Source organism: Malania oleifera, chromosome 1, assembly GCF_029873635.1.
Source record: "Malania oleifera isolate guangnan ecotype guangnan chromosome 1, ASM2987363v1, whole genome shotgun sequence".
Lineage (NCBI taxonomy): Eukaryota > Viridiplantae > Streptophyta > Magnoliopsida > Santalales > Ximeniaceae > Malania > Malania oleifera.
Genome location: NC_080417.1, coordinates 148275349 through 148302787, shown reverse-complemented (window position 1 = coordinate 148302787; position 27439 = coordinate 148275349). Strand labels below are relative to the sequence as shown.

General features: G+C 35.9%; 1 protein-coding gene across 5 annotated transcripts in view; it reads left to right on the top strand.

Moving 5' to 3' along the window:
• Positions 1-318: 318 nt before the first annotated feature.
• LOC131158226 (AUGMIN subunit 4-like) overlaps positions 319-27439 on the top strand; it is a 59266-nt gene continuing 32145 nt past the window's right edge. The window contains exons 1-14 of one of the 5 annotated variants that reach the window (XR_009137432.1): positions 354-700; positions 2082-2234; positions 4013-4060; positions 4227-4352; positions 5895-6233; positions 6416-6515; positions 7049-7094; positions 8156-8249; positions 9137-9208; positions 9357-9415; positions 20085-20153; positions 20256-20307; positions 20602-20776; positions 21149-21402. Coding sequence is in view for 4 of the 5 variants with exons in the window: in XM_058112958.1 (XP_057968941.1) it covers positions 6434-6515; positions 7049-7094; positions 8156-8249; positions 9137-9208; positions 9357-9415; positions 20085-20153; positions 20256-20307; positions 20699-20776; positions 21149-21226 (630 nt within the window). In the remaining variant the exon portion in view is untranslated. Of the gene's footprint in view, positions 701-2081; positions 2235-4012; positions 4061-4226; positions 4353-5894; positions 6234-6415; positions 6516-7048; positions 7095-8155; positions 8250-9136; positions 9209-9356; positions 9416-20084; positions 20154-20255; positions 20308-20601; positions 21403-27439 lie in introns of those variants that run through there. The other 4 variants (XM_058112958.1, XM_058112950.1, XM_058112940.1 and 1 more) reach the window with 4 other exon arrangements.

Sequence of the window (27439 nt, the reverse complement as noted above, 5' to 3'; positions counted from 1 at the left end):
TAATTTTTTTAAAAGATGATATGTGTCTTTTTGGCAAACTTCAGCAACGGTGTATGATATTTTTGAAACCCAGATGGTTTTTGACATTTTTTAAACTTTAAGGAATGAATCTATCTTTTTGTCAAATTTTAACGAGTGTTTTTGACAATTTATATAAACTAATTAAAATATTTGTTTAGGTAAAATTTATGTTTTTACTAAAAAAAAAAAGTGAAACAGGTACTTGCCTCGAGGTGGACAAACAATTAGTGATTGTGTTTTTTATTTAATTATTGAAAATTTGAATATATAATAATTTAGCCGGCACAACCCACTTTCAATTTCAAATTCAGTCACTGTTCATCACTTCATCTTTAGGGCTACGTACTTGCACACTGTAGTCACAGCGCTAGAGCGCTTGCCTCAGCCCCTGCGGCCCTTCTCCACAGCCCTCGTGCCTTCGGGCGCGCAGCGTCTAGCGCCCCACGCCCTCCCTCGTCACGGCTCACAGCCTAATCTGTAGCGCAGCTAGCGCTGCAGCAGCAGCACCACCCCCACCTCACGCTCTCTCTCTCACATGTAATTGTGTACACCCCCACCCCCGCTGCACTCCTGCGCGAGACGTCGTGCGCAGGATCACCATTGGCGACGCTGCTGCCTGCTGCCGCTCGACACCACCCAAGCCACGCCCACGCCGCTGCCCTCACCTGTGCTGGGTGTGGTGAGGTTTTAAAATTTTACACAAACTCAAATTGTTTTCTAGCAAATTATCGATTCTTAAAAATCTATAATTGATTAATTCCTATCGTGTTTGGTTGTAATTTCAATGAATGTTTGATTTGAACTCGGCTGATTTGGTGAATTAACATTCAATTACGAGAGGAATATACTTTTAGTCGATATGAAAGATTGTAATTTTTAATTTGTTTTGAAATTACAATAATTTAAAATTTATAGGAACTGAAATTACAATAATTTGACATGTACATTAATCACGTTAAAATAAATTTACATTAACCAAATGTTTTTTTTTATTTTTTAAATGAAATGATCAAAACTATATTTAAATCTGCAAAGAGTAACAAATTAATTGTCCTTAAAAAACATTCAAATTTTCAATCACCTTGGGCGGCTCAGCTTGATTAATCATTTGAAATCCTTCTTTTCAATCATATTTGAATTGACATTACACTGATTTAAAAAGTGCAGTAACTGAAATTGTAACAATTAAAATGTTCATTAATTACATCAAAATAAATTTACCGTGGCCACAATTTTTTTTTTTTTTAATTGATAAAAAAAATTGTATTTAAAATATGTAATGGCTTGGCTCATGAATTTATTATTTGCTCAAAATAAAGTTCAAATTTTCAGTCATTTTGCAGCTTGCACTGATTAATTATTTTAAATAAAGTTCAAATTTTCAGCTCAATTGGATTTGCCTGCTGTTTTGGACATATTTTAGCTTATTTTTCAGTGTTTTAATTCAATATAGTTCTATAATATTGATTATTGTTATACACTTAATTTTTGCTTGATTTATTTGACTTTAAGGATGACATTAAGAACGAGACTTATAATCTTATTTGTTCATTCTTCCTTTATTTGTTTGGTTAGTAACAATGCTTGCATTTGATTTCCCATTGCTCTATTTTTGCAGTAAAGTACTAGGATTAGAAAAAAATGTTTGAGGCAAATGCAATTGATCAAAATGATGAAATGGGTGAAAAAGTAATTCAGTTGTCAGATTTATCAAACATAGAACCCACAAATGAAACAACTTACCATTATATCATACTCGCATACTTACTAGGTATTAGGTAAAATAAATTTTTACTTTGTGATTGATTTTTAAATGTTTTATAACTTACTAAATTCTAATTTTGAAAACAATTTCAATTACTAGGACACAAAATAAATTATTAATAAAATGATAATAAAATTATCTTTGAGAATGTCGGATTATCCGCCATCCGCCATAAATTATCAAACCTGAACTACCAACAATCCGCTACTTAAATGAGTCGAATATAAATTATGATTTTTCACCCAATAATCCACCTAATCCGGCATGTATTATTTGATCTGATTTGCTTTGTTAGGTCTACTTTCCCACCGTCTGTACATTTCTGATTTCAACAATGGCAAGGGGGTCAGCGCCGGATGTAACGCTGCTAATTGATCAGTTGGAGCGGCACTGCTTGGCTCCCGATGGATCTCTTCTCTCCAAATCCACCCACTACGATCTCCAACTCGTACTCCCTCTCTCTCTCTCTCTCTTGACTGTATTTTCTCACTGATTCCTGGAATTTTTTTTGTGGTTGGTTTGTTATTTCCAGTTTTTTTGCTGAGAAACTATTGAAAAGATTCTAAGCTGTAATGTAGATTTGAAATACTATGATTTTATTAGTTAGATCCTAATGTAGCTGTTAATGAAATTGAACGAAATACTAATGTTATGTTGTTTTTTCAGTTTTAATTGGCAGCCACACAGGATCATTTGGAGTTTTATTTCTTCTATGTTTTAATGTCTGCTTGAAATTGTATAATGTAAATCTAGTTCTTGTTATGATGATTGCTTGGCGTGGTGGGCGAGATAAGAAATTACCTGTACATTTTCTTCTCTATTTTGTTCATTAGCATTTTTTTAAACCTCAGAATCATGAAAGTTTTCTCAGATTCTTTTACTTTATGACCTGCTTTGTTGTTGAGAAAATGATGGACAGAATTAGAAGAATTGGAATCGTAATGTCCGAATTCGAATGTTTTTTATTTTTTCTTTCTTTTTTCAAATCTAATTCTCTGTACAACAACAACAACAAGAAGCCTTAAGTCCAACTAGATTTGGTAAGCTACATGAATTCTTTTCCACTTCCCGATCAAAAGCGGTTTTTTTATTAGATTAAGGGCTATTAAATCTTTCCTCACTACCTCATTTCAAGTTATTTTAGGCCTACTTCTACCCCATTTCATGCCAGAAATAATAACTAATTCGCTCTTCCCCACAGGTGTTTTACTAAGCCTTCATTTCAAATGCCCAAACCATCTAAGCTGCCCCTCCTTTATCTTGTTTTCAACTGGTGTTATGCCTAAATTATTGTCTATATGTTCATTTCTCACTTTATCTTTTAATACTCATTAACCTTAACATTCGCACCTAACCCACTTTTATTTTTTGTACATGTTATTTTTTAGTTGCCCAACATTCTGAATCATAATGCATAGCTGGCCTTATAGCCGTCTTATAAAACTTTTCTTTTAATTTCAAGGGTATTCTACAATCACACAACACACTTGACACACTCCTCCATTTTACCTAACATGTTTTAATTCTATGTACTACATCTTCTTCAATTTCCTCTTCAGCTTGCATAATAGATCCAAGATATCTAAATCTATCAGTACTATTAATATCTTGATTATCAAGTTTAACCTCATCTCTGTAGCTACTCCTTACATTACTGGAATTACATTTCATATATTCTGTCTTATTCCTACTTATTCTAAACCCTTTAGACTCTAATGTGACTTTCCAAAATTCCATCTTAGATTCCACTTTGCTTCTACTTTCATCAATCGACATGATATCATCTGCAAACAATATACACCAAGGAATCTCATTTTGGATATTCCTACTTAGTTCATCAATAACTGAAGTAAAAAGATAGGGACTCAAAGTATAATCTTGATGTACACCTATTGTGTTTGGAAAATCTATAGATTCTCCTCCTACAGTTCTAATGCTAATCACTGCTCTATCATACATATCCTTAATGACCTCCCTTTTTTTTCTAAGACCCACCAAAGGACTTCCCTAGGTACTTTATCATAAGCTTTCTCTAGGTCAATAAAGACCATATGCAAGTCCCTCTGCTTTTTCCTAAATTTTTCCATTAAACTTCTTAAAAGATAAATAGCTTATGTTGTTGATCTCCCGAGCATAAAACCAAATTGATTTACTGAAATCTTCATTTCTAATTTTTTCATGACCACTTCAAAAATTACGTATAATTTTTCTTGATTGATATTGCAGGCAAGAGAGGAAATGTCGAGAGAACGACTGCGTTATTTGGAAGCAATGGTAGGGTATGGTGTATTTGAAAGGTTATTCTATTTGCTTTTGGACACCTAGGTCTGAGCCTTTGTCTTTGTTCCCATGTTTACAAATTTTGTAACACACTGATACTTGATTGAATTAATTGTTTATTTATGTATTATAACTTATTGTAATGATGGAATGAATGTAGGCAATTTATTGTGAGGCAATAGGAATGGTGGAGGAGTATCAACAAGCTGTTTCAGTCGCTAACCTCGGAGGGATCCGAGATGTTCAGGTCTTATACCCACAACTCGGCTTGAAGAACTTTCCTCAGGTGTCAATTTTTCACACTTTTACGTCAACTAGAAACTTAACATAATCTGTGGAAATATTTGAGATTTGTAAACAATTGATGACCTGTTTTAAGTATTCTTAGATTTAAAATTTCAATGGTTTCATTATCAAAGTGGAGCAGTACATTGGCAATTTTTTTAGTTGTTCATTACCATTGTCTCAAGTAGACAACTACGTTTAGTGATTTTCAATCATGTGATGCATGTGAGCTAGGAATGCAGTAAAAGGTACTGATGCAGATCAGTTTATGATTAAGGTGAATAGAATATTCAACTAAGAACGACAAAGCTGGATATAGACTTGGAGCTCCAAAAAGGTCTTCATTCTTATTCTTTGAAAATTCACTATGAGAGAAGAACGCAAGATTGGTTTGGGATTTGGGCATTACAGAGGCCATATCCTATCGTTTAATACATAAATATGGGTATGCAGTGCAGTTAGATATATATTCTAGGGGCAAGTTCCAAAGGGCTAGAGTTAGCACTCCCATTGGCTGATACCTAAGGTACTATGTCAAGCAATTCCTCACCTAGGAAATGCCTCAGTCAGCCTTTCCTTCTGGCTGGATGAAGAAATCCACCCAAGATTCCCCTAGAAAATGGTAAAAGCAAGAAACACAAGCATTGGAGAAGAGAAATTCCACTATCCTGTAACAAGCTTCAGATATTTGTTTATAAACGAGGTGGAAACCATTTTTTTAGGCACCCCTGCCCAACCACCTGTTCTAGGGTCATGCCACCTATCACCCCAATGGATGGGTATTGACTAAGATCAACCAGCTATAGTACTCTATAAAAAATTCTCTCAAGATCCCTCGAATTCTCTACAATTCTCCATGGGGAAAAATCTTTTTACTCTAGATAAAGCCCTCCCTTCTAGGACCATATCCACACAAGCAGCCTGTGTTGGCACTTGGCACCCAATTGCCAATGTGATCTGCCCTTTCATAGGGTAATCCTTATAAGCTAGGTCATGATATCACATTGGACGTGTACTAGGGAGATCTTGGCAATAGAGGATGGTTTAGGGTTCAACCTTGTGAGGCTGCTTTTGTAGGGGCACAACCATGAGGTTCTGGGCCAAAATAGACAATACCTTGCCAGAGTTGGGCCAACAACGGTAAATTTGGTAATTGGTATCATAGCGTAATGTCATGTGGATGGATCTTAGGTGTAGTTCTTACACAGCAGTGTGGGCCACTCTGATGAGGGTGTCAAAGATTGAATGGGAGGGCCTGTCACAATACTAGGGAGATCTTGGGCATATAACAATGGTTTAGGGTTCACTTATGAGGTGCCTTTTATGGGTCAAAACCGTGAGGCTGATTGGGCCAAAGCTGACAATACCTCATTGGGATTTGGCGGAGACCATTACACTAGGCATGTGACACTAATATGTGGGTTTTGGATGCAAAGTAAATGTAATCAGAAAAATATGATACTTCATCCAGCACTCGTAGTTGTCTTGGTATTGGTTTTATGGGTTGACAAGAATCATGCTGATATAACTGGAAAAAATGCAGGTTTATGAGTCTCTTGAGCACCGGTTGGTTGTGGCAGAAGCAGCTCAAAGATTGGGGCTTCCTCTTATTTCCAAAGATGGTGAGATTCATGAGGAAGAGTTAGAAAAATGGAGTATAATGCCATGAAGCTCCCTTGATAGAACAAGTGCCAGTGTCACTATCAGTTCAAACTCTAACTCAACAAATTATGCTAGTAGTTCTGCCATTAGCAGTGCTGGCGTGGCAAGTACTGTTACTGATACAGTTGAACCAGGAGTTGGTGGTGTTCCTAACCGCTTCCTTGGAATAACAACAGCCTATTTATGGCAGACTCAGCTCCAACAAACACCGTCATCCTTGGTATGGTATACAGTATTTCTAGTTGATGTGTTTGATGAATTTCTTGTGCACTTCGATACCTTCTTCTACCTGGTCTTCCATTGCTTCAACTGTGATTTGAGTTAATATATCCTTATTCTTTTCTAAAAATAATAAAATTTAGCTAAGATATTTTAAAATTTTTTGGGGCTATGTAACCATAGTACATGGCAGATTACTAAATGGCACTTTGCCAAGAGATTGAGGCGCGCTTAAAAGCTAAATGTGATAAATTAGCAGATACCTTGGTGATGGATGTCATGGGTAAGCCTAAAATATTTCTGCTTCCTCCTTCTATTTACATGCACACCTATATACACTCATCCATGCTCTATTCCATGTTCTCATTGAGTAATGGGCATTGTGTAATTGTGACCATCCTTTGGGGCTAAGTAGTTTTTTTTTTTTTTTAAATCATAATTCACTGAAATATGGGAATTTATCTGTAACTGATACCTTTCAATATAGCAATTCTAAGGCAAAAGGCCTGGAAATGGCCCCACATATATCCTTACTCTTCTCTCTCTCTCTCTCTCTCTCTCTCTCTCTCTCTCTCTCTCTCTCTCTGTATATATATATATATATATATATATATATGTATGTATACATGTACTGATATATGTATGGAGAGGCCAGGGTGACCAAGCTATTGGCCTGACAAGATGGTTCACGAAACACAAGCCATGAAATATAAGAATTACATAATCCATCATATAATAATTTTGTGCATTATATTACTCCCTACCTTGTTATTTTTCTTATCCGAAAAAAATTACTCTTCCTATGTTGTGTTGCAGATTCTTCATCCAGTAATCAAAATTTAGGTGCTCGGCTTCCAGAAAGGTTCATGTTATTTTCTTGATAGTTGCTAGCATGTTTGAATAATTTTGCTTCCACATGGAGTGCATAAGGTGTTTCTTTCAGCTGAGTATGTGCAATTCAATGACAAAGCAGTTCTGTTTGGCATTTCTATGCATGGGCTGCTCTGTATATGTGCTTTAGCTTTTCAGGCAATTCCATTATTTCAGAGGATCACATTGTTGTTACATCAGAACAGTTCTTTTAGAAAAAAATGCAATCTAATTGATGTGGATTCTGCTGTGTGAATTCTATGATTTAGATTCCCAATACCTGTTCTAAGCAAGGCCATAACAAATGACACAAAAAAGTTCTGTGCCATTTGATGCTTCTAAAAGTCAGAATCCATGTGAAAGATGCATGGGAAAGAAAACTGCATTGATGATGATAGAGATATTGGTTTTTGTGTAGCCTTGAAAGCAATGGACTACAAAACTTCCATTTTCTTCTTGTGCACCCAGAACACGGAGAATATGATTCATCAAGAATATGAAGTTATGTGAAAGAACATATTATGTGGACAAAAAATGCCACATCAACATGCAATGTCATTGCATAATATGGTATTTCTTCTTTGGGCAAAACATAGGTCTTGAAAATTAGCAGATCTATGAACCACAGACAAATTGCAAATGAAGTGTTCCTAAATTTTTAGTTTTCTCTTTCAGTGTACTCGACTACTCAGTTTGAATTACGCAAGATCTCCCTGTAGGTATTATGTTAATTATTGTTACTGTAAAAAAATATTTCACTAGAAAATTGATAGTTAAAACTTTGTTGAAAAAGATCCTTAACATGGCTCACCCCCCCTCCCCCAGCCAAAAAAGAAAAAAAAGACCTTCAACTTTCCAAGACAAGAAAAAATTATTCTGTTAAATCGTTGTTGGGTTTCAAGCATTCATTCATCTCATCTTTTGCACTGGCTGATTGACTAGTCATAGCAACAAGAAGAATTGTTTGATGCATGTTTCGTAATTAAAAATTCTGTTTCTTAATATGCCATTAACCTTTGTGTTGTTGGACTTTTCTTAACATGAATCCATCAGGGTAAAGTTGATTATAGAGGAGATTGAAAGAGAAGAAGCAGCTCTGCGGGAGGATCTTTATTCTGCAGACCGAAAATTTGCAGAATACTACAATGTACTCAAATAAACAGTAATTGTGCTCTCTATATAGTATCCAAGGTCTTAAATTTCGATTTCGACTCAAATTTCGAAGCTCCAAAAGTATGGAAATTTCGACGGAAATTTTGATTTCGATGTCAATTCGATTTCGATTTGAAAAAATAATGAAAATAAGTAGTAAAACTTGGAATTCTTTTACAAAGCTTTAGAAATGATTAATAGACATACAATGTAAGTTTTAGGACTAATATATTACAAGTAAATACATCTATGCTGTGTATAAGGTGGAGAAGCTGTAATATAATATGTGCATCAAACATATTTGTAAGATAATGTCCATTAAACATATTTAGTGAATCAGTTAATACAAATGAAATTCATAAATCATTTAAAAATTATTTATTATGCAAATAATGATAAATACACAAATGGTTAAATAAAATGTTGCTGCAAGTTTACTTCTTCATAAATTTCAAAAGCACTTGTAATAATCTTTTATTTCGATAAAAAATAAATAAAATAAATTAAGAGAGAAATTTCTCTTCACTCCTAAATCTCTCAGTTGCATTCCAGGAAAATTTCATTGCATAGTTCAAATTTCAATAAGTTTTGCTAAAATTTCGAGATTTCGATAAATTTCAGATGATTCATTGAAATTTCGACAGAAATTATGAAATATGGAAATCGGCTGCCATTATTATTTCGAGGGTGACGAAAACCAAAAATTTCGACCGAAGTTTCGACAATTTCGTGGAAATTTAAGATCATGATAGTATCAACATAATATATAGTCTCTGCTGTAAAGTTTTGCCTGGTAATGCAAATTTTTGATTTCTGGCTCACTAGAGGTGGTAAATGTTATTCATGGTGATATCTGACTTGTAATTCATTTATTGCTTCTAGGTCTTGGAACAGATATTTGGCGTACTTATTAAGCTTGTCAAAGATTTGAAATTGCAGCATCAACATACATATGTAAGTGTTTTATTTGTCAACTATCTCTCATGGTTATCTGGTTTGGGCACTGAATTTGAACAACAGAGTAACTGTATAACAACTGCCTTCAGTTTTTCTGATCCTTTTGTCCTTTTGGGCAACGTAAAATTATCCAACTATCTTTTAGGATGAACTGCAAAAAACTTGGCTGTGCAAACGATGCGAGACCATGAACGCAAAGCTGAGGTTTGTTGCATAACTGCTGTTTATAAATGTTTCTTCATGGTGTAGTCTGTAATGCCACTCAGTGATTTTTCATTCATAATAAATTTAGAATCTGCAGGGAATAACTTAGAAGTTTTCCCTGTGAACTGAAGTGTGGGACAGCATGTTGCTTGTGAAAGGGTTTGATGTTGTTTGGGCCTCTAAACAGAGTATGTGTATATAAACATGTCTACTGGTTAGCTGAGTTTCAAGAAGGTAAAATGCAGCAGTAATAATTGATAGAACTTTGGATGAATTTGCTTTCATTTTCAAGAATGGGTCTTCAACTTTTTGAATCTTTGTTTGCTACATTTACTCACCTAAAAACCTTGTTTGTTCTGTCAAATTGTTTGTCTTTTGAATTGCACTATACTTATTATGGATGAAGAGTAATTTTTATCAAGGAGTAAACGATGTAAAGCCGATTAATCATTTATGTTTTTCTCATTTTGTTTTATTTTTTTTTCAGGGGGGGGGTGTGGTGGTGGTGGAGGGATGGGGTATTTTTTTATAAAAAAAATAGATTTAAATTATAAACATAATCTGTCTTACCAAAAAAGTTCTCTGTTGTAGCTCCTAAAAGTTTACACAATCTTAACAAGGACTGAATACTCCATCAGTATTGCCAAACCTTAAGTTTTAAGATATGGTGAAAGGATTGCTTTGTACCAAGATATGATTTTTCTTTGTTGTACCTCCATTCTTGATCTTATTAATCGCTGACTTGAACATGGTTGTAATTTTCAAATTTAAGGAGATTTGATAATGTGCTTTTCAATTTGAGGAGACCTGATATTGTTTTGTATGAGATGATTGCTGAAGTTTGCTCTTGGCTCAAATGATATAGGTACTTTTTCTTCTGGGAAGAATTGAGCACTCTTATATTACCAAGCAGGAAAAGGCAGAACAGCCTGCCATAGAACAGTCCAGAACAACTACAGAGACTACTAGCTATAGAACAAAAAAACTCAACAACTAAGAAACAGAGAAACAGAACTCCCAGCAAAATCTTGCTGAATAAAAAAAAAAAAAAGCATTCCCAACAGAAACACAGCACAATCAGCTTCAACTATTGTCTTCCAAAATCCAAATCCTTTGTTCCCCAAGCATGTCAAACTAACATCACTAACAACCTAATTCACGATAGATCGTAACAAATAGAAGTGCCTTCAAAAGTCAAATCATTTCTAGCTTTCCAGTAATGATAATTGAAGCTGCCCAGATCATTTTACAGAAAATATCAAGTTTTGAGCTTCCCTTATTAGATAATTTGATGAGGTTAGCATCCCAATTCAACAGAGTTCCTTGCAAGTTTAACCTTTTATTTGCTTTCTTATATTCTTGACCCAAAACTGAGCAATCAAAGAAAAGATGGCTCCTTGTTTCAGTGAAATCCCAACAAACGCTGCATCTTACATCATTACAATTACCCCAGTACAGAATCCTGTCTTTAGTATTTAATTTATTGAGAACAGCCAACCAAGTAATAAAAAGCATGTTTTAGAACACAGTCCGTATTGAAGCTTCCATTTGCTGTTAAGTTCCATAAGACCTTATCAGGTATATTGCTATTTGGACAGAAATGTAGAGACTCTTTCAAAGCTAGAACTAGCAGCTTGCCTTCTTGGCCAAACCCATGAATTCTCAGCAATGATATCTTTTACTTTTGATCTAGAATTAACTCCAAGCTCTACAGCAAAGTGAGCTCCAAAATGAGTAATAATAGGACTATTGTCATGCCAATTATCATAAGGCATATTCACATTTTTACCGTCACCTATTTTGAATTTAACACGAGGATAAACCAGGTCTCAAACTTTAAGGACTTCCTATTTTGATTCAATCATTTTGACAATGAAGCTTTCTGATTACTACAATTTATACTATCATTGTATATCAACCAGTTTTCATTTGGCTCCCAACCTTCACCTCAGCTTCAGTTGATGGAAAAGAATCTTTACCTCCATTTAGAATCATTTTCATCCCTTCATTGCTATCTTCATCAAACACTTTCATTATTTTATCGATATCTGAAGAATTATTGAAATGACAACTGTTTTTATTAAAACCTGAATCAGCATTAGAAACATTATTCCCAGAGGCATCCAAACTACTGAGAGCAACAATACTGTCTTCCATAGTTGTTTTATTGCTATTGACTTCCTTTGGAATCTATTTCTTTTGAACAATACAATCTCTAGATGAGTGACCAAACTCTTTGCATTTATCATACTTGATAGAAATTGAAGAGTATTCCAAGTCAATAGTTAACAATTCACCATTAGGAAGTTTAATGTCAACAAAGTGAAACAAATCAACATTCAAATCTATCTATATACTCTTTTTTATCAGCAAAAAGAAATTATATTAGCAAGGCATCAAGGGGATGCCAACCCATGGTACAAAACATCAACCACTCTAAAGAGTGTCACAAACAAGATTTAGAAAATGATCATTAACAAATTTCCCACTAAGCCAACTGGAGACAGCAGTAATCCATTAGGCTTTGCAGGTCTGAAGTGAAGTAGATGAATCTTTGAAGGCTTTCTTACTTATTTCTTTCCAAGTGCACCAAACAATGGTTAGAAGGGTGAGGTTCAAAGCCTTTCGCTTCTCCTTTGTGGCTCTAATGGCTTGCCAAGCCGAAATTTCCCCTCCAACTGAATTTGCCATAACCCATTGCTGCCCAGCCAAGGAAAGAGCCAAATTCCACAAGTTCCTTGTCCAGCAGCAGTGGAGAAGAATATGGTTGACTGTTTCTGTGTTAGGCTGTTTGCCATACATAGAAAATGTTAGGACCCTGTGAGCAACCAGAAAAATATGACACCAGAAATTTAACGTGGTTTGGTCAAGATTGACCTACGTCCATGGAGCACACCACAAATTCACTATTCGCCGGAAAAACACAACTCTCTTTCTCCTCTCACTCTCTTCCTCCTCTCTTTCTTCTCTTTGCTCTCTGTGCCTCTCTTGTGTACATTTCACAACTCTCCACAGCTCTATTTATAGGGCTGATAATCAATCACAATTTAATACAATAAATTAGAAATTTGGGAGGTTACAATCATGGAGATAAGTGGAGATAAATGGCAGCTCGCACAGCTTGCAAAAAACGCTTTTCCATCTCAGGCCAGTTATGTCTCCTGGCTCCAGCTACAACAATCTCCCACTTGAAAACGGAGACAACTAGTATCATGAATAAATGATGTGCTCAAAATATGTCTTCAGGCATGAAGACCAACTGAAGTTGAACACAACTTCAACTTCTCTGTAGTCACCACCTTAGTTAACATATCTATCGGATTTCTGCTACCTTGGATTTTTTCAAGTATCAACACCCTGTCCTCTATCAAAGATCTGACGAAGTGGTAACGTAATCCAATATGCTTAGTTCTGGAATGAAATATGGAGTTTTTTGCCAGATGTATCGCACTCTGACTGTCATTGTACAAAACATTCCTCTCCTACTTTAATCCAAGCTCCGTTAACAAACCCTAAAGCCAAATCATCTCTTTACTGGCTTCTGTCACTGCTACATACTCAGCTTCTGTAGTGGATAAAACAACAATCTTCTGTATCTGTGACATCCAACTAACAGCTGTTATGCCAATAGTGAATATATACCCAGTGGTGCTTCTACGATGATCAATTTCACCTACAAAATCAGCATCTACAAATCCTCGTATTTTCATATCGCTTTTTCCAAAACATAGGCACTTATCAATAGTGTCACGTAAATATCTCAAAATCCACTTCACTGCTTCCCAATGTGTCTTCCCTGGATTTGACATATACCTGCTGACAGCTCCCACTGCTTGGCCAATATCCGATCTGGTACCGACCATAGCATACATTAGACTTCCAACGGCTGAGGCGTATGGAACTTTAGCCATGAAGTCTTTCTTTTCATCTTTCTGGGGAGACTGATCCTTTGAGAGACAGAAATGACCTGCCAATGGTGTATTTACAGCCTTGGCGCTGCTCATGTTGAACCTCTGTAAAATACGGCTGATGTACTCTGACTGAGATAACTGCAACGTGCCTTGTTGCTTATCTCTAGAAATCCGCATCCCAAGAATCTTCTTTGCAGGGCCCAAGTCTTTCATATCAAATTCCTCTGACAATTGCTGCTTCAATTTTCTGATCTCTTCTATATCTGATCCTGCGACTAGCATATCATCAACATATAACAGTAGAATAATATAGCTAGCACGATACCTTTTGAAGTAGCAGCAGTGGTCGACATTGCACTTCTAAAAATTGTTCCTCTGCATACAGCTGTCGAATTTCTTGTACCACTGTCTAGGAGCTTGTTTGAGACCATACAAACTCTTTTTCAATTTGCATACAAGATTCTCTTTACCTTTTTCTGAGAAACCTTCTGACTGTTGCATATAAATTTCCTCATCAAGATCACCATGAAGAAATGTCGTCTTCACGTCCAACTGCTCAAGATGTAAACCCTCTGAGGCAACAATACTCAGAACGGATCTGATGGTTGTCAGTTTCACAACTGGTTCAAAGATGTCAGTGTAGTCAATTCCTTCCTTCTGCTCGAAACCTTTGACTACTAACCGAGCTTTATACCTCTTGGATCCATCATACTCTTCTTTGATCCTGTATACCCATTTGTTGTGAAGAGCCTTCTTACCATTAGGCAACTTAGCTAGTTCCCATGTTTTGTTAGAGTTAAGGGACTTCATCTCGTCTTTCATTGCAAACTCCCACTTGCTCGCATCTCCAGCCTGACATGCTTCAACATAGCATTCAGGTTCTTCTCCATCTGTAAGAAGTAATTGATTCACATACCTCCTGTTTGGTACGTGCCTCCGAGAAGATCTCCTAAGCTCTGGTGCTGGAGTAGGAGGTGATGGTGCAACAATCTGCTCCGCATGTTCCTCTGCCTGAGGAATCTCGGTGTTTAGCTGACATGTCCTTACACCTTCTAAAACATCATCCAAATCTACAAAGGTTGTTTCATACTCTGTAGATTCTGTTGTGTGTCTGTCTTTGTACATCACCTTTTCATCAAAAATCACATCTCTGCTTCTGATCACCTTTTTGTTTTTATCATCCCAAATGCAGTATCCATATTCATCTCCACCATAACCGATGAAAGTGCATTTCCAGGATTTCGAATCCAGCTTATTCCTGACATGATCATTGATATGTACATATGCAACACAACCAAAAACTTTCAAATGTGAAAGTCTTACCTCTTTGTTACTCCAAACTTCTTCTGGTAGACTATAGTCCAATGGTACTGATGGACTTCTGTTAATCAAATAAGCTGCTGTGTTGACTGCTTCTGCTCAAAACATCTTTGGTTAGCCTGACTGCATACGCATGCTTCTAGTTTTTTTTGTCAACGTTTTGTTCATCCGCTCGGCTACGCCGTTGTGTTAAGGCGTACCTAGCACAGTTCTTTCCATTCTGATACCATGCTCATAGCAAAATTTCTTGAATTCGATGTCAACATACTCACCACCGTTATCTGTTCTCAGCTTCTTGATTTTCAAACCAGTTTCGTTTTCTACCATCGCTTTCCAAATTTTAAAAGCATAAAAAACATCATATTTATACTTCAGGAAGTAAACTTATACCTTCCGTGAATGATCATCGATAAATGTGACGAAGTAATGCTTTCCACCTGTGAATGAAATGGTTGTTGGTCCCCATACATCTGAATGGACTAGTTCAAGTCTCTCCTTCTTCGGGGTACTGATATTTGTCTAGAAATTGATTCTCTTTTGTTTCCCAAATATGCAATCCTCATATGTGTCAATCTTCACCGACTGTAAATCACTCAACTTACCCTTTGAGTGCATTACCCTGATTCCCTTCTCACTCAGGTGTCCGAGTCGTTGATGCCATAAGTTGCTATCACCATTCCCTGTAGCAATTGTAATAGACATACATGCATCAGGAGTTACATAAAGAGTACCACTTTTCTTACCTCGAGCAATTGTCAATGCACCCTTCAAAATCTTCCATTCATCGCCAATGAAAGATGTGTTATATCCTTCATCTGCCAATTGACCGACTGAGATCAAATTATTCCTCAAGTCTGGAATATACCCGACATCTCTCAGTTTCCATACTGACTCATTCGTTTTGATCTTCACTATCCCCTTACCGGCAATGTCACAAGGTTGATCATTACCCAGATATACTTTACCGAAATTACCTAATGTATACTCCTCTAGGCAATCTCTACTGCAAGTGGCATGGAATGACGCTCCAGAGTCTAACACCCAAGACTCCGTTTTGCTCTCCAAAGAGCAGATCAACAAATCATCATTTTCTGAAGCAACATTTGCTTCTGTCTTTGCCCTTGTCTCGTATTCTTTCTTCTGACTTCTGCACTGGTTCTCATAATGACCAGTTTTTCCACAGTTTTAGCACTCAATAATTTTTGTGCTCTGGGAACCTATGTCCTGAGAACCTTTAGGATTTCTAGATTTAGATCACCTGGGCCTAGATCTGCCGCAATTGTTTGATCGTCCATGCCTGTTTCCTCTGCCTCGACTTTCCATGTTCAAGGTTGAACTCGAAGTGGAGCCATGGTTTGACTGCATTCTGATTTCCTCCGTCAAAATCATGCTGACGACCTCATCGTATACAAGCTTTGATTTTCCTGCGGAGCTACTGATTGCAGTAACAACACTATTCCAACTTTCGGGCAACTAACTGAGAATCAGTAGGGCACGAATCTCATTATCAAATGTTATCCCAACTGAGGCGAGTTGATCCGACAATTCGTTGAAATTATTTAAATGTCTGCTAAAACTTTTACCTACAGACATGCTCATATTAAATAATCTTTTCATGAGATGTACCTTGTTTGCGGTTGAAGGCTGCTCGTACATATTAGAGAGCGCATCCATCAAAGACTTTGTGGATGATATGTGCTTGTATTGAATGCCACAAACTTTGACAATGTCATTCTGATGGCTCCGAGAGCTTTTCGATCAAGTAACTCCCACTCGTCCTCGTTCATAGATACTTGGAAAAACTCATCCTATCCTTTCCTGATGAATTTCCATACTTCTACACCATAGGGATCTCTACTATTGTGAGTTGTCCAATCATTGTGCCCAAGAAACAATAGTGTTCCACCAAAGGTGGTTTTTCTCCTTCATGAACCTCCATAACCACTTCCTGAGGGGAGCTTTATTGAAAGAGAGGAGGGATTTCAACCCCAAACCTTCCGAACAAATGGGTTGTTTGACTATTCCCATCTAACAAGGTGATATCTAAACTCCTCCCCTACGCTTCCACAAAGAAATCACTGAATTCCCTACAAATCTCCTAGTGACTGAGGCAGATAAGGGAAGGAGAGACATGAAGTAAATTGGAAGATTCGTCAAAGTGCTCTTGATAAGAATGAGTCTGCCTCCTTTTGATGAGAAATTTCCTTTCCATCCTGCCGATCTCCTTGCAAAATTTTCAATAATAGGGCCCTAGACTCCTTTATCTTTGAATTTGGCTCCAAAGGGGAGACTGAGGTAATTAATGGGAAAGGTTCCCATATTGCAACCCAAAATACCAGCAAGGGAAGCCTCCTCCTCCTCCCCACCTCCCACCCCCGGTGTTCTCCCTAATTGGAATAAGCTCACTTTTGCCAAGGTTTTCTTTTACCCTAACAAAATGCATTGGAGGTTGAGGATATGGAGTGGATCATCTTCACAAAAAAATAATAGTATCATCTGCGAAGAGAAGATGAGAAACTTCTATGAGCCTTCCATTTCTGCCTTCCTTCAGGCCTCTAAAGATCCCTCCTTCAATAGCTTTCATTAGCATAAGGCTAAGCACCTCCATGACCAAAATAAACAAGAAAGGTGACAAGGGATCTCCTTGTCTCAAGCCTCTTGAGGAGCAAAAGAAATTAGAAGGGCAGCCATTTATGAGTACTGAGAAGCTTGGGGGTTTGATGCATTGAACAATCTAGCAACGCCATAGCTCCCCAAATCCATTTTCCTGAGGAGATAAAAAAGGAAGTTCCAGTTGACATGATCGAATGCTTTCTCCATATCCAGTTTGCACACTATTCTCCTTTTTCTTTTCTTTAGGTAGATTTCCACCACTTCATTAGCAATAAGGGCAGCACCCATAATCTGTTTTCCAACCACAAAAGCATGCTGATACTGACCAATGACTTCTAGTATTGCTTTTTTTAACCTCTTAGCAATTACTTTGGCAATGATTTTACATATGCTTCTTTCCATGCTAATGGGGCAAAATCTTTGATGTTAGCAGCCCCAACTTTCTTTGGAACATGAGTGACCAAGGTGGTATTTATGCAACTGATGAATTTTCTTGATCTATGGAACTCCTCGAACATGTTTAACAATTCATGTTTGAGAAGGCTCCAGTTAGCCTGAAAGAAAGCCAGCGAGAAACCGTCCAGTCCAGGCACTTTTATCCCCTACGCAATTTTTAATGGCTTGGAGGACTTCTACTTCTTCAAAGGGTCTCTGAAGCCACCTCGCAGTGGAAGAACTGAGAGATCTAAAATTGATGCCATCCATTGTAGGTCTCCAAGCCTCGAGTTTAGTGTAGAGATCTTTATAAAAATGACAAATGCCTTTCCTAAAATCCTCTTCCCTAGTTAAGGTGATTTCCCCAATTTCAATGTTGGATACGGTGTTACTTCTATGGTGAATGTTAGTTATCCAATGAAAGAACTTTGCATTACAGCTCCCTCTTTGGGCCATAGAGCTTTGGATTTTTTCCTCTAAAATATCTCTTCTAGATTAATAACCTCATTCAATTCCTTCTTAAGCATGCTCTTTTTTGCTTTTTGTTCATCATTAAGACCCTGGATTAATTATTGTTCATCAATCTCTTTGATGCCATTAAGGATAACAGTCTCCTTTGCTTAGACATTCGCAAAGGTGTTTCTATTCCAATATTTAGCTTTTCTTTTATTCCTTTCAACTTTGAGACTAGCACAAAACTAGCCTTCCCTAAGACCAAAATAGAAGATCACCAAGTTTTCTCTAGCTCCTCGAAACCATCATGTTTAAATTACATGTTCTCGAACTGAAACGGGGTTGGCCCCCATTTATCTTCCCCCTTGTTGAGGGAGACGGGGAAATGATCTGAGATGGGCCTAGGAAGAAGACTCTGAATCACATGAGGAAAATGATGTTCCCATTCCACCGAGGAACCTATCAATCCTTGAAAAGGAAGGCAGCTCCCCGAAGTTAGACCAAGTGAAGTTGCCACCAATGAGAGGAGATCAATAAGGCCATTCACATTGATAAAGTTGAGGAATCCTCTCATGCTATTGGTCTCTAAGCTACCCGCTTCTTTCATGCAGATACACGATCATATTGAAGCTGTCTCCAATAATCCAGGGAGCATCCCATCTACTCCTAATCGTGAGGAGCTCACTCCAAAAAAGAGACCTAGGGGGTCCTTCACCTGGGCCATACACCCATATGAAAATCCGCTGAAAGTTATCTTTTGTGCTTTTGAACAAACAGGAGATTGAGGAGTTAGGTCTTCTCTATACAGATTCTAGCAAAAGGCAAATTCTTCATTTGTTTCGTAACAGAATCAAAACATGAAGGTTTACCAACTGCACTTGCAATAGAGCATAGACCGTCCACAGTCCAATATACAGAAGGTATATTGAAGAACTTTATCCGTAAAGGTATCTTATCCACCTTCAATTTACCAAGTTCAGAAACTGGATCCCTTTGAGATAGAAACATAGGATTATTTCCAATAAACCAAGGCCCATTCTCCATAATCCAATTCCTAGCCTCCATATTTGGAAATTTGAACAGAAATGAACCAGATCGAGAGAAAATATTAATCTGCCCAAGTTTTTTTCCAAATCTTGTCTATAACTGAACGAACATATGAGTATGGAGGAGCCTTACTGAGAAATTGCCCTATTAGAGCATCATTCCACTTATGTGAACCAAGAGAAAACATCCTTTGGAGGATCAACAAGAATCCTGCCAGTCACATTGGAAGGCTTATAGTGATCCAATTCCTTTGCGGAAACTTCTTCACTTTTGAAAAGATTCCCCCAGCTCACAGAATCCTCCTGAATTTGCTTTTGAGAAGAAACTCTTATCTTTCGAAGAAGATAAAATCTCATTTATATCAAACCCTGTATGAATTTTCATTTCTGTAAAATTCTTATTCTCACTTGAAGATGGATCAGTAGCCATCTGCTTCCACAAAACTTAACTTTCTGATAAACTGAATTCAGTTCCAGAACAAAAACAAAAACTGAATTTGATGAAATCAAACAAATCCAAGATAGAATCTGTAGATTTCTTAATTGAAGACTCGCTAGTCAATTGCTTACGCAGCAAAAAATACCAGATTAAGATCAAAATGAATTGAAATCAGCACCAGAATGATTTACAATTCCTGATTAGATGAGAAAAGAAAGAATCACAATGCCTTGAGAATCAAATCGAAGAAAATTGTCAGAAATTCGCGATCAGAAACAAGAACTGGTGTATTTTAACAAGAACAGCTTAAAATGCTCTGAGAGGATTCTTGAAAAGTTCCTGCCTCCAGCTTACACATGATGTTGAGTACTTGAGTTGATTAGGATTGTAAAATCTTTCTAGCCAATGTTTAAGGCTTTGATAGCTCCTGATTCTTTCTGTTATTGTCATAGGGTTTTGGAGCACATTCTCTTGTTTGAGACTTACACCAAGGATTCAATACCAGCTCTCAATAAAATAAGGTACTTAACTGTTGCAATTCATGGTAGTATCTTATCCTTTGGTTCAAGGTGGGGTTTTGATAAACTTGACTCTTTTTCTTCTTTTCTTTTTTTTTTTTCCAGAAAATATCTTGTTGGGGCGACAGAAGAAGCTTCAATTGCATACAAGAAAGCTGTAAGTTCCTCTAATATGTCAGTCCTGTGTTTGATTATTGATACGATAGATATTGTCTCTGTTTTACTTTCTGGTTTTTAAATCCATTGTTCTGCATGAAGTCTTGATATGCATGGATTAATGGGAAAAATGAAGTGGTAAAAGGAACTGTTACGGGCTTCGACCAGTTTTGCTGGCTGCTCCTAGGTTTTACTCTTTTGAATGTTAAATGGCATTGATAAAGTATGAGAAAGTGAATTCAACCTCGTCAGTAATTTTAGATGCTCAAGATATTTAGTTTTTTGGCTTTATCAGCGAGGCTTTGATGCAACAATCCCGCACCCATTGAACAAAAAAACAAGAACACAGTCTGTTGGCTTTCCCTGGAAATTAATGCCCTCAATTTTACCAGGTGACGCGTCTTCGTGAGTATCAAGGTGTAGATCCCCATTTTGATTCAATTGCAAGGCAATATCATGACGTTGTGAAGGTAAAATATCATTTTGTTTTGCAAATTTTCTCATTCAGCTTTCCGTGGATTCTCTAGCGTCTGTTTGGATTAAGGATTTTGTTTGGGGGAAGGAAAGGAAAATAAGGAAAAGACTTATTTTTCCTTGTATTTTTCCTTCTATATAAAATACTATAAAAAATAAAAGTTTATTTTACTATAACTGGAAATTAGGAAAAACTAAATGTCAATGATGTATAAAATCAATTTTTTGTTCATAGATTTCGTATAATTTTATTTTCTTTCTCAATTTTCTTAATAATCAAACATGAAAATGTGCATTCCTTCATATTTTCCTTTTCCTAATATTTTCCGAGTTCCAAATGCGGCCTAAATTTGTCTTTCTCCCTGTAGAAATTGGAAAACATGCAATGGACGATTCGCCAAGTTGAAATGGACCTTAAACACCTCCCGGATCATCCAACCACTTAATTCTTTTTTCTTTTTTTTTTTCCCAAATGCCATTTGTTTAATCTGCTAATCCCCACCCGCCCCTCCTTCCAATATATGTAACCATTTTTATGCTGAAGCCTATTGTATTTCTTGTACAATGGTAACTAGAGACTGGAAAAAAAATCTTCTGAAAAAACTCAACTTCCCTTTCTTTCTTTCTTTCTTTCTTTTTTACCTCGCTTTATTTACCTCTTTCCTTTCTTTCTCCTCACTTGTCTAAGACATGTGGATTCCTGTTAATCTGATATTTTCCCCTGCATTAGGTTAGTTAAAACATTTCCTAAGCAGGTAATGGTCACTTTTCCTCTGAAGGATTTAATTCCTTTCTTTTTTCTTTCTAAGTTTGTATGTAATTTAGTGAGATTCACGGTTTAGAATGATTTTATTAGACAAGAGGTTCGATCGGAGGGTCACATACATTATTCTCGACCTGGTTCCAAGATTGAAAGTTATTCATGGCATTCGGCTTTTGCCATTAACGGTCCATTATATGTATATTTTGAGAGATAGAGAGAGGTGTCTATTTACAAATGCCTTCAAAAGTATAATCTAGTATTATTCAGAACTACTCTTTGACAGATTAGAGAATTGAATCGTCAACCATGACTTTTGCTACTCAATTGATATATGAAAGTGAAATCCACTGTCAATTTAATTGTGCTATTCTTTTAAGAATTACAAAATAATGACGAGATTTATCAAATATACTCTTAAAAATTCAGAATTCTTTCGACCACCCATTACATATTGGATTCTTTCACATGTCTAATCTTTCATCCATACAATTTAAATCCCAAAGTTAATTCAAACTTCAAATAAAAATATAACAAATTCAAAAAACAGATCTTGATAAATTAGTTCTCTTATGATATGTTAATTGGTTACTCTAAGAGTCTTGACTATTTCTAATCCATTGCCATTCAAGCCAAATTAGGGCACAACGGTTTATCGTATTACTACCACATGATCTCAAAAAAAAAAAAAAAAATATTACATGAGCAATAAGAGGGTGAAAAATAGTGGATACGATCTACATTAAAATGATAAAATATTTTACAAGGAAGATATTTTTATATCTTCCTTATTATTTCATCCAACATTTAATAAGAAATAAAACGTTTTCATAATAAAGTTAGGGGTTATTTCTTATCTTTTCTTTCGTATAGATTCATAAAAAGTTTCATATTGTTATTTATTTTATGATATAGATATAATTTTTTGTTAACTAATTATAATTAATCTACTTCTAAGAATAATCATTTCACAAACCAAACATGAAGTAAAAATTTCATGTCATGTTTAAGAATTAACAAGAATGAACTTTGATTGCCCCCAGGGCGTAGCTCAGGTGGTGGAGCGGACTACGGGTGTGCCTCTCACGAGGTCAGCAATGAGCCTCCCGGGTTCGATTCTGCCCCTGGGCTCCTGGTTTACCCTCCTCGTGGTGATGTGGGGCCGGATCCACGGGGCGTGGGATTAGTCGCTGGCCGGTGCGACAGACAGTAAAACGGACGTCGTTGACGGTAGGCGGATACCCGGGTCGTACCCAAAAAAAAAAAGAATGAAACTTTGATTTTTGATTATTGCTTTGCTTGGGTATTTAACAAAAAAGTTGCCCTACCCCTTCGGCATGCTTCAAACTAAAGCATTCTGTAGAAGTCAAAAATTACTCAAGTCTTTAGAAAAGAAGAATGCATGTGACGTGAGCATGCGAATAAAATGAATAGGGGCAAAAAATTGCACATTGCGTGCCATGTAGGGGAGCAATGTCAAAATATTTATATTTATAGGGACTGAAAAGAAAAAGAAAAAGAAAAAGAAAAAGATAATATGCCTTTCTAGGGTAAATAAATAAATAATCAAATGACAGTGTCCTCCCAATTGAAATTTGGAACAAAGGGCAAATGAGCATGGGCTTTTGTGTCTCTCTCTTAACCTTTCTGGATGCTTCGCAATAACGTCTTCTGTGGGACCCACTTCTCCAAATCAATACGAGAAAAAATAAAAAAATGATATTAGCACTATAAAAAAAAATATTAGACATGGGCACCCCTTGTGTGTACTTTACGACTTTCTTTTTTTAAAATTTTTTAAAAAATTATAAAGAAAACAACAAAAAAATTTAATAGTATGAGGACATTTTGAAATAATCGTAAAAAGTTATAAGAGTATTTTGGGATAATTATGAATAGTTATCAAAATAAATTTGACATTATTATAAGAGTATTTTAGAATAGTTATGTGTAATTGAAAGAATATTTTGGAATAATAATTGATAGTTATAGAAATAAATTTGATATTTTAAAAAAATTACACCAAAGGAAGAATCTCCTTTATAGTATTAGAGATTAATGACGGTTAATCGCCTTTTTGGTATGAAAAATTGTAATAAAATCAAGAAAATGAGAAATTGTTAATCGCCTTTCTCGTTTTCTATTTCTAACTTCCTCTTTGAAATCGCAGATAAAAGTTACATCTAAAATACTGTGTTGACTTTTTGAGTCAAATCCTTATTTTGATGCTGACAAAATACATGTTTCTTATATGTGTGTTGAATCAGGTGTAATCCCAAGAGGGGGGGTGAATGAGATATTAAAAAATAATAAGCCACTTAATTTCTTTTTACACACTTCTTATAAATTTACTAACTACTTCTTGTTGCTCAATTATGTATGTGTGTGGCAATCCTATCTGTGCATGCAATATACTCAATTTAAATACAATGCGAAAAATAAAGAGTAGAGGGAAGAGAGAAGACAAACGCGATTTTACGAGGTTCAGCCGACTTGGCCTACATCCTCGTCTTGAGCAACCACTCAAGGATTCACTAAAAACTCTACTCCTTAAAGTGGGGCGGAGCTTCCCTTACAAACCGCTGCTTACAAGAGGTACAACTCTCTCCTTATCCGCTGCTCACAAGAGATACAGCTCCCTCCTTATCTGCTGCTCACAAGAGGTACAGCTTCCTCGTCACACCCGGTTCACAACCCGAACACAATGAAATCTGAAAATAACACTCAAAACAATGCTTCTAACAAAAGCTTGTGAGTACAATTCAATTTCCTAACACATTAACATATGATATAACTTGAAACTCATGAATGTATGAAAACGATAAACTTGTTTTATGTATAATATGCTTGAACACACAAATCCCTATTTAATCAAAACTTTCAAGTAAAGATAAATTCAAAACGTTTTGGAATAATCTAGGGTTCTTGGTTCACTTTGCAAAAATGCACACTTATATAATTGACGTGAACTTGTTGTCAAAAACTTTGTCTTGAATATACACTCAATCAAAAACATAAAGTTTTATTTCAAGTACTCAACCACAAAACTGAGTATATTAATTTGCAGAAAAATATCCTTCAATTAAAATTATAGTTATAAGTGTCAAGGATATTAAATCAAGTTCTAATGTATCTAAAGATAGATCTTTTTAGAAACCACACACTTGAATTAAACCTTTCAATAAGTCACACACCATAAAACAAATAATGATCTTGTTTAAAATAGCTTGGTATATATAATGATACTTTCAAGAACACTCTTTTAATCAAAACTAGGTTTTTCAATAAGAAGCCCTTTGAGAAAATATATGCATATTTATATACTCTTGAACCAAGATTTAATCTACCAAGTTAGATAAACTTTCTCAAGTAATGATCTCTTAGAAAATTAATTTTTTGTATGAAAGGCACACTCAAGATCAATACTTTTCAATACTAGTCAAGAACAACCAATGAGATGATATGTAAAAATCACAAGACTAATAACTTGAAAGATCAAACATCAATACTAGATTGAAGTACGGTAGAGTAACCAAGTTCCCTTTGAAAATCTGAATTGATTTGTCCAAGCTTTGAAGATATGAGATTGATGTATAGGCTAACGAATAGCACTGAGAGTAGATAATCAACAAACTTGCAACAAGGTGTGCTCTTCTCTTTGTTGTGTGTCTCTTTTTTTTTTGTTCTAGGGTTTAGATATTCATAATATATAGTGTATTACCCTTAGAATTGATCTCAGCCGTTGGATCAATAAGATACCTCGTTTGTCTTTTTAATAAAGAACTGATTTTTAGGCTTTCCCGCGAGTTCAGGCAACCGAACTCGACTTCAGGCTCCTGAAGTGTCAATCTCAGGCGCCTGAGGTTCCAAGGTCAGGCGACCGAGGTACCTCTGCTAGGTTCTGTCTTTCCCATTTAATTCTTTAGGCGACCGAACTTAATCTTCAAGTAACCGAAGAAATTCTCCAAGCTACTGAAGTGAAGTTCAGGCTACCAAAGTCCAAATTTTTATTTCTTTTTTCTAATTTTTAGAAAATGCTTTACTCTTTTTCTTGAGCCTTTTATAAAACATATTTTCCATGATTTCAAAAACATTTCTAAGTCCATGAAGGTTCCCTAATGATATACATGAAATGCATGAATCCTAAAATCTTTATAAGTTATGTTGAGCCTCAAGATAAATCATACGAAAATGTAGATACATGAGTTCTAAATATCCATTCCCAAGACATTCTTGAACTTTGCCGCTTGCATCTTGATTCTCATACTCTTTGAGTTCCATGGTACTTTTTAATATGTATAAGCTTTACTTTATGGCATCCATGACTTGTTATCTTTCCGTGCATGCTCAGTGTAAGTTCTGTTCACAAACTCAATGCACAGATCAAATATCAAGTGATTTGTCATTATCAAAACAGGATTGGACTCGTAGAGTCAACAATGTGTATTTAGCATGTGAACAGGTCCATTAATTTAAAACACACTTAAGGAAACAGCAATGGAAACTTGCAATACTTAAAACCTATACTACTGGTGCATTCCATGAAGATAGAAGAGCAAAGAGGAAAAGAAGACATATGTATTTTAATTGTACATGCATTTATTTTTATCATTTGGTCTGTAATAATGCATGCATCTGCATGATATGGATAATATGCTCAGATAACCATAAATCGACCTTAGGACCCCCCCTGCACTTAATGAAATATCCTTTAAAACTACAATGTCACACTTATCTAAAAAGAGATAAAACTTAGGGTCAAAATTAGGTTTTTGAATAGCCCCAGTCGACTGAACCATCCTAATAATATTCAGCTTGGTCGATCGAACCCTCTATTAGCTATAAGTCAATGTTGACTAAGCCACGGTTGATCGAACTTGTGGCAATACAAATACCACAGTCGACCAAACGGTCAAGAAGTCAACCTATTGACTTCGCTCGGTCGACGGTTCTGAAATGAACGTGTCGTCCACGATCAACCGAATTGATACGTCTCTGACCCCCAACTACTTGGTCGACCGAATTCACAGTTCAAAATAGCCTTGATCAACCGAACCTCATGAATGGTCAATCGAACCTTGCCTTGGTCGACCAAATCTATAAGTACGGTCAACTAACCTTGTCTTGGTCGACCGAACCCACGAAGGGATTTAGAATCACCCTAATATGGTTAACCGAACTTGTAGTTCAAATTATCTTTGGTCGACCGAACTTAGTGATATGGTCAACTGAATCTTTAATATGGTCGATTGAACCTTTAATATGGTCAACTGAACCTCTCGGGTTAGAAAATTTTTTACCATAGTAAACGAGGTTATTTTTAAACTAAACATCATTAAATTTTTTCTAAAATGACCTTCATATCCCCAACGGTCATATTTTCATTCAACTCTATATATATCCCTTCATTTGCTTTGATTAACAATTTTGATTAGTTTAAATTTTCTCTCAAATCCCTTGTTAATCAAAGTTTCCCCAAATCATTTTTATTGCAAAAATATCTTCTTTGGGGCAAAATTTTTCAAACATGTCTCTCCAACTCTCTTTCATTCTTTTATTTCAAATTTTTTTTTGAAAAGAGTACATTTATTTTTGGGCATTCGTATTGTTGATCCATAACTTTTAATTTTACTTAGCTTTTATTTTGAAAATCATCTTCGAGTGTATTGTTTGGATTTCTCCCAATTATTTTCATGATAAATATTATTGGGAGAAATTATTTATAGCACAAATATTTTCTTGAACTTAAAATACCAGATTCTCCAAATATTTTTATTTGCAAAAATCTTTGTTGGAGAACATATTTCTCATTTATATATATTATTTTTTCAAAAATTATTTGAAGAACAAAACTCTAGCCTCTCCTATATTTTTATTGAAATATATTTTTGAAAAAAAA